Source organism: Sander vitreus, chromosome 8, assembly GCF_031162955.1.
Source record: "Sander vitreus isolate 19-12246 chromosome 8, sanVit1, whole genome shotgun sequence".
NCBI lineage: Eukaryota > Metazoa > Chordata > Actinopteri > Perciformes > Percidae > Sander > Sander vitreus.
Genome location: NC_135862.1, coordinates 30,735,202 through 30,755,851, shown reverse-complemented (window position 1 = coordinate 30,755,851; position 20,650 = coordinate 30,735,202). Strand labels below are relative to the sequence as shown.

Here is a 20,650-nt window from a genome sequence, read left to right as displayed (position 1 = left end):
GTAACAGGAACAAAACGCCAAAGAAACAGGTATAGCGTGTCATTATACACAGTTGTTTTATCTTTTCAAAACAAGAAATCAAGAAGGCAAGAAAGAGAGGCCTATATAGATAGATGGATGAGGGGCAACATAGATTAGGTAGGGACAGATAACAAATTTCCAAATCTACTTATTATGTGTGTTTTTGTGTGTGTGTGTCATGTGAGAACTGTGCTTTTCATTGTAGACCTGGAAGGTGTGTCAAACTGAAAAGAGACAGAAGAAGAAAGGAGCATGACTTTGTACAGCGTTGATGTGCGAACATGCGGCGTCCCTAACTAGCGGACGCAGCGAGAAACGTGCTCTCCCCCCAAAAAAAGTGGTTTATTTTTTTTTTCCTTTTTCTGAAATAATAAAAAATAGATATTGTTATAATATTATATTTAATTGTTCCGAGTCAGGCTAAAGTGAGGACACGGTTCTGATGCAGGGAAACAGGCAAAACGGTAAAAGGAGAGGGGGGGTGGCGCACAGTTTCAGAGCATTACAACAACACGGGGTCAGTCGGAGATCGTCATGGTTCCAAACGAGCTCGCTTGTCAAACCGGAACCCTTTGCAAAACATCTTTATTTTAAAAAAAGGGGAGATATAGAGAGAAAAAAATGTTTCGTAGCTACAAAGAACAAGAAAGATTATCTTTTAAGAATATTACATGATCATAATGATCGTTGCTGTTGTTGACGTTGTAATACCCACGTTCATTGGGTTTTATTATTATTATTATTATTATTATAGGTGTAGAGTTTTTGTCCTTTTTTGACCGTTTGTATTCTACGTGTTACTACAAGAACCCCTAAATCTACACTTCTTCTTCCAAGCATCCCACATGACCTTTCAACCCTTTGAAACTTTGACTCTCACATTTAGTTTTCTTTTCATTTGACCCCGCCCCTGTCCAACTCAGGACCATCTTGTCTTCTCGGCTCTTTCCCATCATTTTTATTCATCTTTTGCTATTTTTATTGAAATGATTTTCATGTATTTATTATTATCTCAACAGTATCTACGTGAAGATTTATTTTAATTTTTTTTCTTTTTTTTTAAGTTTTATGAATTAACTGGTCTCTTTATACAAAGGCTTGAGTATCTCATGCTATCTGTGTCAGGGCTTTAAGGAGGAAGAAAGAGAAGAGAGAGGGAGGGGAGAGAAGGGCTGGAAAGAAAGCCTGGGGCCCTTTGACCCCGAAATGAGGACGGCAGGGCGCCATTGCAAAAAGAAAGAGAGATGGATGGAGGTGAGAGAAATAAAGGCATGGTGGTGGTGTGTCAATGAAGAGAGAGAGAGAGAGAGCGAAAGAGAGAGAAAGAGGTACAGTATGTGTAGTACAGGCGATCAATCAATAAATAAATTAATAAATGAATCAATCATTATCAACCCAGGAATGAGTTTCCCTACATGGAGAATGTTAGTAGGTCTAGAGGTTATAACAGTGAGGAAGGTAGAGTTATAACGTTGTGGACTTGCTTCTAAAAGCGTAGCTATCTACAGTACAGTACCTCTTTTTTCATGGCACTGATCGGACATTTAGCACATTTCCTATTGGCGGTCGGGCTTGGCCACGACCGGCTGTTGGCGAATGGCTAAGGCCAAGTTGGGGAAACGGGAAGCCTCATTTCCTGTGGCTGAAAACTGGATTGCGGGGAAGTAAAATGATACTTGCTTAAAAAGAACGGGGGGAAAAAAAGAAGGAAATTGACAACAGACATCTTAAAATGTCTTGGCTAATGTAAACAAAAGACTAATGTTAAAATCAGTGTTTGTCATTTTCAGCAGGTCTCGAGAGGTTTTCTTTTTAAGGTTTTCGCCGACCTGTCCGGTGTTTTCTAGTGCTATCGACATTTTCACATATTTCCGCAAACGATTGTTATTACATAATCACTAATATAGCAAAACACTAACAAAATAATACACAAATAAAAGGTGTCAAGGTGAGGCAAAATGTGAATAAAAATCAGTGTACAGACTGATACTCATGTAATAAATATACACACGATCAACAAAAATAAAACAGAAGTCATGTTCATAGGAATAATAGAATCTGCCCAAAAAAAGTACAGTAATAACATAAGACACAGCTGAGAAAGAAAAAGAGAGGAGGACGGGGAACGGACGCTTTCATTGACTTTGTTCAAGAAGTTTTCAAGGCGGCAGGGTTTCGTATTTTCTACTAAAACAAATCTGTTTGCTTGGCAGCAGGCCAGGAACATCAGGAAAAGTCGGAGCAAGAAAAGAACTAAAAACATTATATTATATACGTATGCCTATTTGTTTTTTTTGTTTTTTTTAATTATCCTCATTAATAATATGTACCTAGTTGCATTTTTCTTCCTTTTTTCTTTAAATAATCAGCAGAATCGTCATCATCACCATCATCATTTCCACAGCAGTGTCAAAGGAAGCGGAACGAGGTGGGGGGAGAGGAAAGGAGGGGTGAGAGAGAAGAGGGGACAAAGGGGGAGGACATTACGGGGGTTTGTGGCTGTGCTCAGTACAAGCCACACCCTCGGAGGTTGTTGGCGATGATGATGTCGGTCACGGCGTCAAACACCACCTGGATGTTTCCTGTATCCGTGGCGCAGGTCAAGTGACAGTAGATTTCCTTATTTGGAGAGCGATTCTTGCTCTCAAACTGTGCTTGGATGTAAGCTGCTGCGTCATCATAAGTATTGGGTCCTGAGAGAGAGAGAGAGACGGAGAAAATCGTAGATGATACACTTCTCCAACAGTGGCATTGTTAATCTGACACTCCCTCGGTTTTATAGTGCGTTCCATTTACCTCTGGAACTCGGAAGCCGGAGCTGGGAATGACCTCACACCCCCCGAGTTGACCGCGTTCCATTTACAAATCGGATTTTTCATTGTGGGGTTTAGCTCTAGCCAGGTTAGCCATTGTTAGCAGTTGATAACAACGCATTACGCTGGTTTTTGTGCATTCAAACAGCGTAACAACATGTCCACGGATAGAAGCTGCACAGGACTGTGTGTAAAACTGATTTAGTGAGACACAAAGTATAATACCCAGGTAAACGTGTCCCGTTTGAAAATGAAAAATGTAAAAATAAATGGTGAGTTTTTCTTTAACTTTACAGAACTACGTCTCGTTCTTCGTCACATGGGTAACCCGAAGTGAAGTATTGTCACAAATGTCCATGATTTTAACCCAAACCACGATCTTTTTCTAAACTAAGTAGTTTTTGTGCCCAAACCGACCAAAACTGACACGTTTTCCTGGGTGAAAGTCCTGTGTTTGTTTGACCCATCCCCCACCCCGACCTATCTCCTTATGCAGATGATGGCGCTCTTATACTTTGTCACCTTACTTCCTGCTTTGGTCCTATCTTAATTACTATGAGGGCGCCGCCACGGCAAATAATTTCGGCTTGGACAAACAACTTATGGGGGCGAGATTATTATATTATATGGGCCGAGAGGCTGAAATGGAAGCTGTGAGGGGATGAAAAAAAGGGTCAGATATCTTCATGTGGAGGTGCGTGTCAGATGTAGCCGTGGCAGTGAAAAGGAAGGCAGTGGGAGTCAGAGAGCAGGAGACAGTCACGCTTGGTCAGCCATGAAGAGAGAAGAGAGGGAGATAGCGAGGGATGATGGAGATAGAGTGAGGGGGCTGCGACTGCTGGACAGGCGCCCCGAGCAGTTGGGGGGGTCCGTACAGGGACTTGAACGAGCGACCCTCCGGTTCCCAACCCAACTCCCTACTGACTGAGGTACTGCCAACCGAGACAAACATGATAAAGCAGGTTAATTAGTGAACTATAGATGCTGGTAGGCATATTTTGTAACCTTTGAACAGAACCAGGCTAGCTGTTTCCCCCCGCTTCCAGTCTTTATGCTAAGCTAGGCTAACCGGCTGCTGGCTCCAGCTACATATTTAAGGTACCGGCATGAGAGTGGTTTCAATCTTCTCATCGAACGAAAAAGTGCAGACGCATACTTTCCAAACTGTCAAACTATTCCTAAAAAGACATTTGTCAAGACTGACTTTTATGTAATAGTGGTCCTATGTTGCACTAGTCCGCAGATGAACAGCCTCCTCAGAAATGTGGGCGAAAGCTAAAACGGAACAGCGGTTTTTTTCTCATTTTATACCTGCACAAATTGATCAGTCAATCAATGGTGAGTCGGGCTTCACTGGTTTGCAGCTTTTTGTGTTCTGTAGGAAATCAATTTTGTGCACCTTTCAAGTTCCGTTGCTGCATACGTGTTTTCAGAGCTGCTATTTCTCAGCTCTGTGCTCAGGAAAACTGACAATTCTTTTCTTTTTCTACCTGTGTATTCAGGGAAGCAGATGCTGAGTGCTGACTTCTTAATCTTCTCTGCAAACAGATCCTTCTTGTTGAGGAAGAGGATGATGGAGGTGTCGATGAAGAACTTGTTGTTGCAGATCGAGTCGAACAGCATCAGAGACTCGTGCATGCGATTCTGCGGACGAGAAAAGAAAAAGTGGGGGAAGAAAGAAATGGATGGTAAAGATGGGGGGGGAAAAAAAGAATAAAAATAAAAGAATAATGTGATTAGAGGAGATTAACGGAACAGGTAAAAGAAAGATAAAGATTAAACAAAGAGGACAAATAAGAGGAGCAGAAAGATGAAGGGGGGGGGGGGAGTGAATGGATGATGATAAAGAGAAAATAGGAAAGAAGGAAAAAGTTAAAGTTACCACATATCTTTAAGGGAAACTGATGAAAGAATATCATTGTTATGGCCAAACTCGACGCAAATGAGCCAAAAACATACAAAGTGGGCCTGTTCAGGAAATTCTTTTCAACATTTACAATTGCGGTTTAGGAAAACACAGAAAGTGAGAAAAAAAAAAAAAAAATCAATTAACAAACATCCTCAGTATTGCCATTTATTATATTCTGCAAATACACACATACAGGACAGACACAAAATAACTAGGTCCAGAAAATAATCACACATATTAAGTTACTCATGTGGTGCTTTATTGTCATTTCTTTAATGTATAAATACAACCTTGAATAAATTATCACAGCAGTAGGGGAGATACAGCAGATATATTTTACAGTGCTCAGTAAAATACAACACATGCACGCACATGCACGCACACACACGCACACACACACACCGACAGGTGTTTGAGAGCATAATGAGCACAATGACTTACCAGCTCATACTCTGACTCCTTAATTCTACACAAGTTCATTACAGTCATGAGCCCTGCGGCTTTCTGAATCATCTCTAAGTCCAGCAGTAGCATCTCCCTGGCTCTGAAGAGGCTTAAGTGCTCATTTTATTGAGTGGGAACTGAACATATTTTAAGACGACCCAAAAGCAACCTTACAGGCAAACTCTACTTTTAAACTAGAAGGATAAATAAGTCAGCAAAAAGACACCAAAGGAGCTCCTTTACATCTAACATGGGATCTAAATTCAGTTAAAATATGATTGGCTGCCATTGTGGGATTTCAGAAATTGTTTATGTTTTATAAAGCATTGAATGGCGCTAAGATTTCTTTTGTGCCACCACCTGCTGCCCAGATGCATCAGGACCTTTGTTACCTGAATGAACCACTGATTGTATTATTCACATAAGATCACTCCACAATTACCCACACATATCTCCTTCTGCAGCCCATGGGAGTCAATTGTTTTTCTCTGGGACTACACATTACTACTACATTAGGCACTATCCCCTCGGCATCGCCCGCTGATGTCATTTCTCACTGGTTGTTTGGGGTTCATTGGTAAACCAGCGGGAGTACGGACAGATAGCACAAGCAAAAAAACATAGCACAACACACATGTACATGCCCACACATACACACACAGAGTGATCTGCTCATAGTTCCTCTCTGAGGGAAGCATCGAGCCTGTCTTTACCTTATAAACCATTAATAGCTTTAGAGCTAATAGAGAGAGAGAGAGAGAGAGAGAGAGAGAGAGAGTTATTTGTAAGAAATAAATAAACTGGTGCGCCAGATCATTTGTAACTCGTAACCATCTGAAAAGCCATCTTTGGAAACTGTTTGAAAAAAGGGCAGGCACTTTTCAACATCTGTCTATCACCATCTATCACACGTTAGTCTTGCATAGCCAGACCTATCTCCATAGTGCTGTATCAGCGCTGGTGTTTAGTCTGGCCACACCACTTATCATTCTGGGATACAGACACAATCGTCTTGGGCAGCACTAAGCCCCCCATGCAGCATACTGTATGACGTAGTGGAAGGGCGCCGAAGAGGGAACAACAAGCCGCAATCTAAAGAGAGAGTAGAGTTATTTAGCTTGTCCGTACCAACTCATCAAATACTGACGCTTGGTCAGTGGCTCTGAGCATCACATACTGACGCAAACATCACCCTCTGGCGTCTGTATGGGACGCGCAGGGCATAGCAGTAGATCGTCCGTGGCGCTGGAAGATGACACAGTATTAAGAGCGACAACGGCGAGTAGTATGAAAGACCTAAAATGCGTGTAAGTAGGTTTAGGGTGGAGGATGGGTCGAACTTTCACCCTGGAGAGAGCGGTTGGTGTTCCGTTCTTGTTCTGCGTGTCACTGAAGCGTACATTTTGTAACCCCACCCATGATCTTTGCCTAACCCTAAGTGGTTTTACCATGCACGTTGACCCAGAGTGTCAAAAGTGACGCCAAGAGTCCCGACCAAGCGCAACGGAAAATGACCCCCAAAGGGATGTTTTTGGCTCTACAACTTTCTAATTGTGTGTCGGTTTACTCATCAATGAAATGAGAGTTCAGTTTAACAAGGATGGCGCACAAGTAGAGTCCTTCATCGAACTTCAAACTGATTTCACACTTTTATATTGTAGTTACTTTAAATTGCACAGTGGGTACGTTTTGGTCCATTTACTGAATATCCTGTATACTGGTATGCTATGCCAGCATTTAAAAGGGCAACATTTTGCAGCAAAATCAATTCGTTCCAATGGAATCTCACTGTGAGCGAGTGCACAGGAACGGAGTGAAAACGCGCAAATATTGGCTTGGACACAAAAATCATGTTTCAGATGATTGCAAGGTTATTTTAATATTGTATAAAATTAAGGTTAACCAAAAAAAAAAATACTACAGTATTTATTAAAGAACACTATATGTGATTTAAATATACAAAAAACACAATCACAGTAACAGTTACTTCTGATATTCCACTGAAGAATCTGTACAGCAGAAACATGGATACATCCTGGTCTGTGCGATGCCTGAGGTTAACACAGCAATGAAAGAAGTTGGAAGACAAAGCTCGAACAGTATGCTGCCATTGCCAGCCTGAGGGCAAATACAAATGAAGGCATGTCCAGCTGAATGTGAATTGGGGCTTTCTAACTTACTGTGGATGAAGATTTCACCAGCCCTTTGTTCCACAGCTCATGTCTACTGTCTACTGCTGGCTGCTCTTTAGGCTTTCAGGCATAAAAATAGCGACACACAGACACTAAAAAACGATTTAGGCGAGGGTCTAGAAAGTGTCTACAAGCAAAGTGTCCCGCATTAAGTGGGGATGATTAATAATCATGATACATTCAATTAATTATTTGTGCAAGGGCATGATTCTACTATGTAAAAGTGCAAATGTTTAAATGATCTGAAGAGTTTGTATTGTCTTTTCTGTATACAGCATTTAAAATAACCCCCACATTTAAACATTAAGCACAGATGCTCTGCATGTCAGTGTGAAATATTTGATTGGGCTCCTATGCAAACTACAAATAAAATTGGTTTTCTACGCACAATGTAACCACTGACAGAGGTTTGAAGTGAAGTGAAGAAGGGAGATCATAGAAATCATTCACGTGGACTTATGTTGACATCATTTCAGGACAAACACTTTTGATGTTTTATGTTTATTACAAGTCACTGCAGTGCGGTAAGATCATTGTACTTTCATATTATCTAATAAGTCAGAGGAGAAGATTATAAACCAAAAGAACCAAATAACATCCAAGGCTCTTTAGTTGGATATGGTGGTAGTATTTGGCACGGGCAAGTAATGTAAAAGTGTGACATTTTAAAGTCCCATGGGTGTGTTTGCATCTTCAGTGTGTGTATGTACAGTGTGTGTGTGTGTGTGTGTGTGTGTGTGTGTGTGTGTGTTGAGGGCATGTGTGTGGAAAGGGTAGACAGGTGCCTTCTGGGTAAGTAACACAGATACTGACTCCACCACATGGGCTGATGTTGTCTCACACACAACAGATACAATGTACACATTTGCGCGCGCACACACACACACACACACACACACACACACACACTATATAAAATACTTAGTTAAGTTTAGAAAGAGATCGTGGTTTGGGTTAAAATCATTGACATTTGTAACTTTACTTCACTTCCGGTTACCCATGTGACGCAGATGTTTTCCTGGGTGAAAGTCCTGTGTTTGTTTGACCCATCCCCCACCCCGACCTATCTCCTTATGCAGATGATGGTGCTCTTATACTTTGTCACCTTACTACCCTGTCTTACTATGAGGGCGCCGCCACGGCAAAATTGCGGCTTGAACAAACGACTTATGGGGGCGTTTTTCGGGGTACTACAGACAGTTCTAAAAAGATGGCACAGATGTAGCAGGAAGAGACGATGTCGTCATCCCCTTGTTAAAAAAAACAAAACAAAAAACGTGCAGCTTTGAGCAGAGGGTGAAGACGTTGTTTGAGTGTGGAGGGGAGAGTAGAATGAAGCAAATGCCCTGCTCATAAATAAATAAGGAAGTTCTCTACCTCTGTTTGCCAGAGAGCACTCACACCGGTAAAGCTGTAAACACACTCAGCTCGGTCAATTCAACAAAGTCCTACAGACAAACAAAGCTCATATTCCATATGCTGCTGTAAACTGTTGCTTATAAAGAGAGAAGGGAGAAGCTGATGATATTGTCCTGGTATTATATGCATCTCTTTGGCTTTAATGTCACAGCTTAAATTCTGTTCCCACACATTGCACACAACACTTTTCATCTCAACTAAGCTGTGCACTACATCAAACCTCAACCCTACAGCTGCTCTGGGACGGCTACTATCCAGCAGAAATGGAACTCGCTCAGCAGAAAGCAAAACATCGGGGCTGAAAGAATAGTCACAGGGTTGACATCCTAGTTCCAGAGGACTATATGTACCCACCAGCACACAATCTTTCAAAGCTCACCTCTGGCTTATTAAGGCAGCGAGGTGGACAATAGGGGATATTACACAGTGCAGACTCACAAAATGAATGTGGCTCCAGGGCCCTTTAAAATCAATCCTGCCTTTGAAGCATAGTCTGGGAATTGTCTGGTTGAGTCAGAGCACTACATGTACTGTACCTCTTCATATTCATATAGCTCTTCATTTAAAGTGATTTAAATTTGTAGATATAGTGGACCTATGAATGCTGCGACACGAGAGCCTGAAAAATCAATCCAAAAATACAACCAGAGGTGACATTGCTGAAGAAATGGCAACTTCCTCACTTTAAATTCAAATATTATACATTTAAGGCAAAGGGAAAGAAAGAAATTATACTGCTAACCTCTTCTAACTTTGATCAAAAGACATTATGTTACAAAGATACAAATTCAATTACAAACATTTTTTCACTCTCCAAGGCCAAAACACTAATATTATTAACGCTATTCCTTTGCAACATGGAAACACACAATTCAGTTCTGCTGTATGAACTCTTGCTGAGTAGTATTTAAAAAAATAATAAGCAACCATTGCTCAAACCTGACCTGATGACTGACGCTGCAGTTTTTAACAAGATTACTGCCAATGAACATGTCTATGCTTACATATACATACAACATAAACATACAAAATGCATATTTTTTTCTAATTGTTTTCAAAATAATTTCTTTCTTCTTAAAGCCCAAATGTTTTTTTGATTATAGCATCTTTAAATTATTTTAATGAAATGACTTTTCTCATTCTAGTAAAAATTGGCGCAATCAATCATTGTGGCTGTAGTCTTGCATTGCCAGACGGATCTCCACAGAGCTGTGGAGTAAGGTGTGGCTACACCACAGATACATTCTGGAATAGGAGAAAAAAAATGCTGTGGGTTGTTTGCGTTTCTTTAAACCAATCACAATCGTCTTGGCTGGCGCTAAGCTCCGGTCGCAGCGACGGTGGCACTGCAAAATAGTCTCGGAAAAGGAACTTGTTTTGGTGGAACATTTGCACCCCGCAAAAGAAAACGCCACATTCCACCAAATTAAGTTAACTGTTCACACAAAACAGTAATGTGAGCTTTTTAAATCAGCTGGGTACATGGTTAAACGTAATTTGCTCTTCCCAGTGTATCTCCGTGTGTACTTTGTCCACAGCAATTCCCAATCTGTCCACAAACGCCCCAGTTAGACAGTTTATCCCGTAAACATATTCTTTGTAAATCTTTACAATCATTCCCCTGAAAGAACCAAGCAGGCCTGCCTTGTTGCACCATCCGAAGTTTCTTCAAAACTTGCCATTTTCAGCGTGTAGCTTGCTGGCTCGAAGTTTGTTGTCGTTTACCGTAGTGAAGGGATTTTGAGAACGACAACACATCTACACATAAGGGCTTTAAATTGGACCAACCGGGTCTATAAAATCTGAACTAGTGAACTTAATTGCCATCAATTCAAAATGCAGTAAAAAAATAAGAGAAATGTGTTTTAAGAGTTTGACTGAAGAACAGTCATGTTTAATAAATGGGATTACCTTTGGTCTCATTGTATTTTATATTCTGAGCAGTCCACTCTGATAATCCCTCTCCTCCCACAGGTTTTGTAGAGCGAGGCTTTGCTGTATTGACGCTGACGTGAGGCTGTTTGGACTCTTTTCTCTTTGGCCAGCGAAGGACAGGACCAGATGAATGGACACTGTGTCATTAATTGGCCCTACTTGTTCAATCATTATGTTATAGAACTTTGATACAGAACTACAAAATGGGCTACATCAAACCAATGAATACAATTTCATAACTTGGTATATTATTATGACTAAACAATACAAGAATACAGAAAATGATATCACTTGAAATTATTTAATAAATAATTGAAACCTAAATTATCATAAAATGTTACTTCATTATAGTGTCACTGTTTCTTTTCCCCTGTCCTGTAGCCCGTCACAGGCTAAGCTAGTGCTATGAAATAAAAAAACAAATGCTATTGTCAAAGTAATATAATAATGAGTTAAGTTTGACTTCATCTAATCATTTCACAATAATTGCTTAATCTTTTTCTCAGTATTCATGCATATGATGATTTAGTTCATAATGTCCTTACTGATTAAATACTGATTCTTTTGGAGCTCCACAGAGCACAGCTTAGTGCAACAAAGCAGCCAGACACAATGCAGTGCACCGCATACATCAGAGCAGGGACAGCATCAGGAAAACTAAATAAAACAAATAAGACAACACAAGCAAAATAATGAAGAAGGTGTGCACATAAGCTATTTTGCACAAAGTATATACAAATGCAGTTTTTTGCTGATGACTTAGCATTTACTTTGAATGTCTTCTTAGTAGGCGGGACTTAACCTTGTCAACAGTTTAATATCTCATGCACATAATAAAGTCTGAAAAACATCTTTCTGACGTAAACTGAGAGTCAACTGAACTTGACCCTGATAAAGACTTATTTATTTAACTTACACAGTTAAATAATTTAACTTATTTATCAGTTTCACATTGGCCCCTTCGTGTGACTAAGGCATAGGTCTAAGGCAAAAGAGTGACAACTCAAATTTAAATGTAAGTCTAGTTCTTTGAGTAAGCCACTACTGCTAATATTTCTGCAGCACACCAGCAAAAGAATTTGGAGTTTCGGTACAATTAAATGCCCAAAGTAGGGGTGGGCAATAAATCGATTTTATCGATTAACTCAATTGTGTAGTTAACGTCGACTTGTTTAAATGAAAATCGTTTTTCTCCTCATCATCCGTCAACGCTCCCCCTCTGGGCTCGGAACTACGCCAAATGGGCTTAGCCCTCCCCCCACGCGTTTACCATAAAGATACACAACAACATGGCAGCGACAAGGACTAACATTAGTTCTTTTCTTAACTAGTCGTTTCATTTCTTACTTAACCGTAATCTCCGCCGAAATGACCGGCAGCTCGCGGTGCTCTGTACCTGGCTCACAGTCACCTATTCTTGGATAACTGAACCACCAATTACCGCTGACCTGACGGAGCACCACGCGGAGCACCAGAGGCGGTGTTGAGGAGCTCTGTTGCGGCTGAACACATCTACTAAACGCCGCTGACACGACGAAGGTTGCGCGACTAAAGTCAAAATGATTTGAACTTTTAGGCGAGGAACGAGAAGTGAATTATCTGTATGTGTGAAAACTGTAAAACTGTATGTGTGTATCTCACGCATCCGTTTTGTTGTTGAATATATAGCATCATTATATCATTTGTTGAATATATACTGTAGCATACTTATATAAGTTTGTCATTCTTTCAGCCCCCCAAAACAATGGTAGGAAAAACACAAACCAATATATATTTCCACAAAATTGGCATGAATAATTATAATGGTATACATGCCCCATTTATATGTGTGTGTGTGCGTGCGTGTGTGTATGAATCAAAACAAAATAAAGTTAAAACTTGTTTTGAACAATTTCTTTGCCATCTGCAGATTGATTTTAAGTAGGGGGGAAAAATCAAAATCATAAATTGAATTTTTTTTTGAAAAAAATCTGGGAATTTTTTTTAGGCCATATCGCCCAGCCCTAGCACAAAGCTGGAATTTTCCATTGGTTCTACTTTAGGAGGAAGTAAAAAAGGCAAACGCATTAAAACAACTCTCAACTCTCAACCAACCAACCATTCAAAGAATCAATTAATTAATAAAGAGTCAAGTTGAACTAACAGCCAGCCTTACGGTAAAGCAGTATGATGACATCACAAACACAGCCCATAACCCATATTTTCCTGGCTATCATTTGATGACTTCACTGATATGGGCCACATATCCTATGTGGTACAAACTGGTACCATATAGGTAAACACAGGTCAAACATTGGCTAACATTTAAGAGAATCATCAGTACAGGCCACAACCCCGCAGGTTATTTGCTATGATGACATCAGTGACAGCATCAAAGACAAACTGGATGTTGTTGGTGTCTGTAGCGCAGGTCACATGGGAGTAGACGTCTTTGCTGGGTGACTTGTTCTTGCTCTCGTACTGACCCTTAATGTAGTCTATTCCCTCCAGGTAAGTGTCTGGACCTAAGGAGAGAGGCACAGAGAGAGAGAGAGAGAGAGAGAGAGAGAGAGAAAGCGATGACATATAGTGGGAGTGAGGTGAAGGCTTAAAAGCTGTTGTCATCTGGACCTTTATATCATTTCCCGTATCAGCACTATTTTCTGAGATTTCATGAAAACATAACCTTTGACTTTCCAGCTCAGCACACATTCTGCTGAGGTGTACAGAGGGGCTGTGCTTACTGCTAGCCAAGCTTTAATAAATGTGATACATGGACAACTTTTTCACAGAAAAAGGAAAGGTAATTTTGGACTGACAAATGAAATGTGATGGAAAATGTTATGGAGTGGTATTGTTAGCAAAGGCTGCCAGTTTCTGAATATTGCCAATGTATCACAGACTTTTTACAGCAACAGTACAAGACTGTGACAGATATGAGGTCATAGAGTCAAAAGGATAGAAGCATTATTTATACTGTATACTGATTCATTTTACAGCAGTGCCAACTCTACTGTATGCCCTTTCAGTTCCCCTCCATTATTAACTGTGAGAGTTAGTTCTGCTTGTAATGCAAGCATTTGGCATGCGGTGGATTTCAATTTTGCTCTTTAATTTGCTAGAACGCCGATGGAATGAGTCCGATCTCAGTGATTGGAGTCATTTCTGCTCAAAGTGTCACTAACATCTACTTGGTTCTCAGCCATTAGCAGAACTGTGGTGTGTCTGTCCGCTTCAGTGGCAACTTCATTAGAATAGGCAACAAGACTGGCCATGTAAAAGGATGAAGAGAAGAGAAGAAGAGGGGAGGAAGCAGGTTTGGAATCCTAATTCTCTCTTTCTCACAGTCTTGCTGTTTTGGTCTCCCTCCATCTTGCTTTCCCATAGTCTTGCTTTGTCTATTGCGTTCTTATTTTCTCACACTCTCTTGCTCTCTCTGGCTTTCTCACGTTCGGTTGTGTTCCCCTGTGTTGTCTTAGCTCTCTTTTTCTCTTGTATGTAAGACACTCAAGCTCCTCTCCTTTGCACTCCTGATAACACACCTGATTTCTTCGCTGTGTTTTTCTGTGGCCTTCAATCTTCTATTTCCCATCCCGTCTATTTGTGCTCCTCTCAATTCATCCTTCTTCACACAACCTTGTATGCAGTGTAACTTTCATCAGAGCAATTGTACTTTTTCCGTAATTATCCCGCCAAATTCACCTTATTTTTTCCCCCTAGGATTTCTTTCCACAAAACTGAGAAGAAACATTTTTTACTTAAATATGCAGAGAACTGTTCCCAAGATAAAGGCCAAGATGCAAGATGGGTTGAGCCAAGATGCTGTAAAGTTAATATGTGCAGAGTGATTGATAGAGCCAGTTGGTTTGTGTTTGTTCTTTCAACGTAGGGCCGGACAATATATATAAACTGATATGATTTCATTCAGATTAGCGTTTCTGCACCATGTGTCAACTGGTGAAAACTGAGGCATTACAACGTGTGCACAAACGTTACTTTTAGCCACACGTGAACGCAGACGATAGCTGGCTACATTAGCTGTCTTGGGTCCCAGTTGTGGGGCTAACGCTAGCTAGCAGCCATCTGTAAGAAGCACAAACAGTTAATTAGTTTGACTTTTCGGCTCTATCTGTGCTGAAACTGATTATTAATGTGCATGTCTGTGCTCTTCTCAGTTGAAGCAACTGGTACTGACAGTCCTAAGCCACAAAACTATCGATTGAAACTGTGAATTGTCCCCAGTCTTGTTAATAGAATTGAGGATTTCATTTTTGGCCTTGCTACCCAGCCCTAAATCCACATAATAACACAACTACGGGTGGTAAAAATAATATATTTGTAACTATTATAACTGTCATTTAAAAAGGGAAAGCAAAACTAAGACATAAGCTGTTGGAGAACGCGAGGGCTAGAGAGGGAATGCATGACTCTATGTAGGGAGTAATTCTACCCACAGATCACTGAGCTCAGATCAAAACACTTCCATCTGAAGACTTATATTTTTCCAAGAAAACATTTGCACATCCAACAATGCTTCTGTGCAGGTGCGTTGGAAAATATCACAGATGTGGAAAAAAAGGAAAATCCTGCACACCGTCACCATCCTGCTGCAGCATCACCATTTAGTAGAGACAACTAACGTTCCGGTCCCTCTGGACCTTTGCCAAGAGTATTTCCAACCATGAACACAACAATGGTCTTAAATACGTTCTTGCTTCTCCCAGTCCGTGTGCCCAGTTGTGGGACTATTGACAACCACTTATCGATGGGAGTGTCTTCCAGTAAACTTGACAACTCTTGACAAAGGTCCAGAGGGACAGAAATGTTAAGTTTTCTTTAAAAAGTGGGGGTGCTACAGCAAGAGCGGTGTGCAAGACATGTCAATGTCATAACATCTTTTGAAATCAGTGACTCAAGTGAAAGCACAGCGGACTATACTGACATGTTCACAGATTAAGGAGTTGGGTTTAGTGTTATCAATGTAGTCAATGACTCTTTGGCCAAAAACTTGGAAGTCTTAAAGTGAGGACTTTTCTGTCTTTCCATAATCAGCTCGTCTTTAAATGTTTGTGAATACTGGGTGGGGGAAGCTCTACCTCAGCAGCCACAGTGCCTCCTAGTGTCCATACTATTATACAGCATATAATATGAACTAAAGCAAAAAATATCACTGCCAGGTGTGTGGATATGTACCAGTGTACTCAGGGAAGCAGATGGACAGTGGTGACTTGACGATCCTGCTTTCAAAGAGGTCCTTCTTGTTCAGGAAGAGGATGATGGAGGTGTCGTTAAACCACTTGTTGTTACAGATGGAATCAAACAGCTTCAGAGACTCGTGCATGCGGTTCTATAGAAGAGAGATGAGCGAGGGTTAAATGGGCTTTAAAACACACTCATCTGCATGATCATAGTACACAAATACACATACACACACACTTAATCAACCAGACAAGTATACAAAATGTGTGTTCAGAAAAGTAGCCAAATCGAGAACACACATACTTCACACACACCACTGAAACACAAACAGGAACCGATTAAATAAAAAGCAGAACGGAAGTACTGAAGAGTTCCTCTTGTCTACGGACACAGCATTTCCTGCTGTGTGTGTGTGTGTGTGTGTGTGTGTGTGTATGTGTATGTGTGTGTATGTGTAGCAACACATCAGTTATAGGAGTTATTAGTAAGCTGGATGTTGCAGCTGAGTTCAACAAAGCCATGCACTTCTAGCTTTAAAGCTGTGAGCCACTGCCTACTCTAACTGTACTATGTAACCATGATTAAAAGAAAGCTCAAAGGTACCCTGTGGAGTTTGTGACCATTAGAGGCACTGTAGAGCCATGCTTTAAAAAAAAAAAAGAAGGTCTCTGTATTGAGGACACAACCCTCTCACCGTGATCAGAGGTTTATGTAATCTGCAGGAGGCAGCGACAGTTTGTGGAGGTAATGAGTAATAAAGGCTGCAGTGTACCAATGAGGGAGGAGAATAAATAAAAAAACAGGTTGATGTAAACAAAGCGCATTTAAATTAGAAAACTGAACATGTTTCTTAGGCTGGATACACACAATGCATTTTTGCTAAGAAACGTTAAATATAAACAAAATAAAAAAAATTGTATTTACAATGAAAACTCCACAGGGTATATAAAGAATAAATGCTACGTTAGAAACAAGATTTAAGGCATATCTGTACACTGTTAAATGAGCATCTAAAATGGAGCTAAAACAAAGCATGAAAACTAAATACATTAAATATGAAATTCATTTTTGTATTATTTTACACAATAGTACTATTTTCCATCATTAGGCACTTTCTCATGATATTTTGGCTTTCTAGATTGAGTTGTTACTGCGTTACTTTTTAGTGCTCATTCTAAAAAAAAAAAAACACTATCCTATCCATACTGCATATAAAATTGCTTATGAAAACATATGAGACTCGTTTTAAGAATGAGATGAATTGAAAGCAGTTTCTTTCTGGTTATGATCCTGCATTGCCTAGTTTAGGACAGGGGAGTGGAAACAAGGTGACTGATGGGGCCAATCAACCAATCAGAATAGAGCCAACTAGAAATGTGGCATATTACTGGAGATTCAGGCAATGCAGCCTCACATACAACAGGAGAGAGAAGGTTTAACTAGTTGGTACAATAAGTAGAGAAATAATGAAGTGACCAGACAGACAGACAGATAGTAATACAACATTTGATGAAGCTGTGCAAATACACACACACTGTAAGACAATTCAATTCCTTGTTTTCACAAACAGAAAGAGGCACTGCTTTCAACTCATGGTAGGTGTATTAACCTATCGAAAGGTTTCATACCTGTCTGTGGGTGGAGCATCTGGGGAAGATCTGACTGCTTTGACTGCTGATTTGTTAGAGAGGACAGTCGATGGCGAGAGTGACAGGAGGAGTGGAAGGAGCCAGAGATGCTGCAGGACGGAGCTTAGAGCAGGAACAGAAAATGCAAGGGACCCACTCACCCACCCACGTCCTACTTCCTTTATGACACCCCCTTTAACTCAAACACACACATACAGTACACACATACACACCCCTAGTGCTGAAAAGAAAGTATTTAGAGGCAGGAGGACAGGACTTTATCCAGACAGTGTTCACTCAGTTGTCATTTGTACAGTGTTTGCGTGTGCGTGTGTGTGTGTGTGTGTGTGTATGTGAGTGTGTGTGTGTGTGTGTGTGGAAACAAGACAGGGAGAGGCAGAGAAAAACAAAATGCAAGCAGTTCTTCAATAGAAAGAAGGGACTTACAAAGCAGCAGAAGTAGTATGTGTTGTACTGCATGTGTGTGCGTTTCCATACAGCACTTGAATGTTTACAAAGATATACGGTGTTCAGTGAAAACCTTCAGCATGGGGCCAGTGAGGTAGACTTTTACTTCTGTATTGTCCTCTCAAAAGGACAAAACCCCCACAAACAAAACAGACAACCTGTTACCTGTCACCTCATTAACCAGGCAATACCATACCATATCATACAGGTACTGCAAAGTACAGTGTACCAGCGGGTCTTAAAAAGCATTAAATTCAGTTTATTTTTAGTACTGAATATTTTCTCTTGCCGGCCATAGGCAGTAATGATAGTTATAAAATGTTTTTGTATCTGACTGCGGGCTGTTGGGAGAAACCAATAAACTGAAAGTGAGGTTGTGCAGTGGATTGTGCATGCAGGAGGTGGCGTTGTCCCTTTTTTGTGGAGTCAGTCAGCCCCATCAGAAATGCAGCAAACACAGTGTCGCTACTGCTAGCTACAGTAGCTAGGTAGCTCATCGACTCTTAATGGGCAAGTGTCAATTTCAGCAAACATTTATCATTGTTCATTGGTTAGTACAACCATCCATTTTATGCGGCTAGTCCAGAGCATTTGAGCGGGGAGAATTTCCGAACAAAAGCTGCATTGTATTTATCAGATGAACGGCGCCCACCCTCCCTTTATGCCTGGAACTCCACCAGCAAGAAGTCCGCCGGACGACAGGCACTGGCGGCATCGGGTGGGCGGCGTTCATCTGCATGTACTGCTCCCGCTGCAGTAACACAGAGACGGGCTTGGGCATGCTTCGGACTCATGGTGTGAGCGGTCCCGGGGCAAAGATAAGGCAACGCTCCAACATTTAAAAAATCCGCTTGGTGCTAAATCCAAAATCCTCTTGCTTGCACTCCTCGATCGCTCGCGCTCCGTCCGGGTCCAGGTCACATTAACTCAATTTCTCTCAATTATTGTTATTGGGAAGTAGTGAGAAATGTGATATTGTCCCAACCGGCTTTCCATTGTACTTTAATACTTACCACTTACTAAACCAGTATAACAATTTCAAAGTGTTCATTCAAAAAGTTATTAAATATAACTTTGTGAACCCGGCAGAAACCCTGAAATGAGTGAACAGCGGAGCAAAAGGGGTTCAAAGTACTGTCAGGTCATTTGGTTTCAGGAAAACAATTTGTTTGTTTTAGCTGATGCGAAAATATAAATGTAAATGTCACCATCTATGACTCTTCTATTTCTCTGGTTACACTTCACTATTTGCTAGTAGTCACACAACTTTAGGAATATCCAGTAACCTCTTTCAGCCTCACATGTCTTGACGTATTGAAAATGACCATTAGGAACACAAACCATTGTTACATGCATATGTAGGCTATGGTTCTAAGTAGGCTTAATAATAATAATGACAATAATCATAAACATACAGTATGAATTGTACTGTATATGCATTATCTTACTTTGTAAGTGTCTGCTATACTAAGAATCTAAGATCTAAAAGGAAAAATCCACCATGAGATACTCTTAACCCCTGTCCAGACAGGATTAGTATTATAGGAAAAGGCTGGCTTTCTAATTAAATTCAGCGTATTAGTGATTTTAATACCTTGCCCAAAAGGGATATATGTATTACTTGATCACTCCCTTATTAGTGAGGAGGGGGTGTTATTGTTGCTGTCCGATTGTAGAATGTCTTTACTGCATACTTGTACTTTCTGAATCACATGCCATGAATGTGTGTGGTAGCAGAACTGACAAGAGGGTGTGGGCGCTCGCTGACAAACATTTGGTTTTTCGCCTGCTAATTATAACTCCCACGCTAATGTTTGCTTTTCAACAATAATAACGCATCATGTTGAACAGATATAAATCTGGGATGTTTAATGCAGTCCTTTGACTTTTGTTTGATTGGTAATTTTTCTTTTTTGGTACACCCATTGTAATCGCATATTTGAACGTGTTATTCAGCTGTGGGCTGTGCTGGTAGGGGCCGCAATTTCATAGTAAAACATTAAATTGACTGTGGGGCTGTTTCACCAGAGTAAAACAGCGCCATAAATAAAACATGTAAACATATTACTGCTCCACAGTCTGATCTATTGAGGTATGAGGAAAATTTGGTATCTTTGTCTCTTTACAATGGATTTCTCCCTGGAAATAGTGAGTTTAGAAATTGCTGCTTAGGGATGGAACTTAGCAGACACTATAGCAGCTGTACTCAAAATATTACCATGAACTCATATCGCCTACATTTGGACAGATGTCTGCAAGAACAGAAAACACTGCACACCAACTAAATGTCCTCAGATATGCAACACATACTAGAAGCTGTTTGTGGGTGTTTTATGATGGATATTTTCTCTCTGCATCTGACGTTCTTCTGCTGCTCCCAGCTCAGAGGGAGGCTTGATGACATCTGCATAAATAGAGCAGCTACTGAGCACAATTTCCCAGCCTGGAATTCTCAGAGGATACACTTCGGGCTTGGTAAATAGCAGTGAGCACCGTGCATTCAAATCAGCCAATTTGTTTTTAGGTTGCACACATCGTCCTCACACGGCAGGGTGTGGCCTTCGTGTGAGGAGACACTGAGCTGTTCCATTTTAACTGTGTTTAACCATTCCCAGAGCCTTGTTTTAACCAAAAATCTATACA

At 40.6% G+C, this 20,650-nt stretch overlaps 1 protein-coding gene across 2 annotated transcripts in view; it reads right to left on the bottom strand.

Moving 5' to 3' along the window:
- Positions 1 to 2,098: 2,098 nt before the first annotated feature.
- LOC144522592 (guanine nucleotide-binding protein G(o) subunit alpha) overlaps positions 2,099 to 20,650 on the bottom strand; it is a 122,582-nt gene continuing 104,030 nt past the window's right edge. Inside the window, exons 7-8 of one of the 2 annotated variants that reach the window (XM_078257793.1) lie at positions 4,325 to 4,478; positions 2,099 to 2,714 (exon numbers count right to left, since the gene is read on the bottom strand). In XM_078257793.1, the coding sequence (XP_078113919.1) occupies positions 2,527 to 2,714; positions 4,325 to 4,478 (342 nt within the window). In that variant the 3' untranslated portion in view covers positions 2,099 to 2,526. Of the gene's footprint in view, positions 2,715 to 4,324; positions 4,479 to 4,894; positions 13,238 to 15,905; positions 16,060 to 20,650 lie in introns of those variants that run through there. The other variant, XM_078257792.1, reaches the window with a different exon arrangement.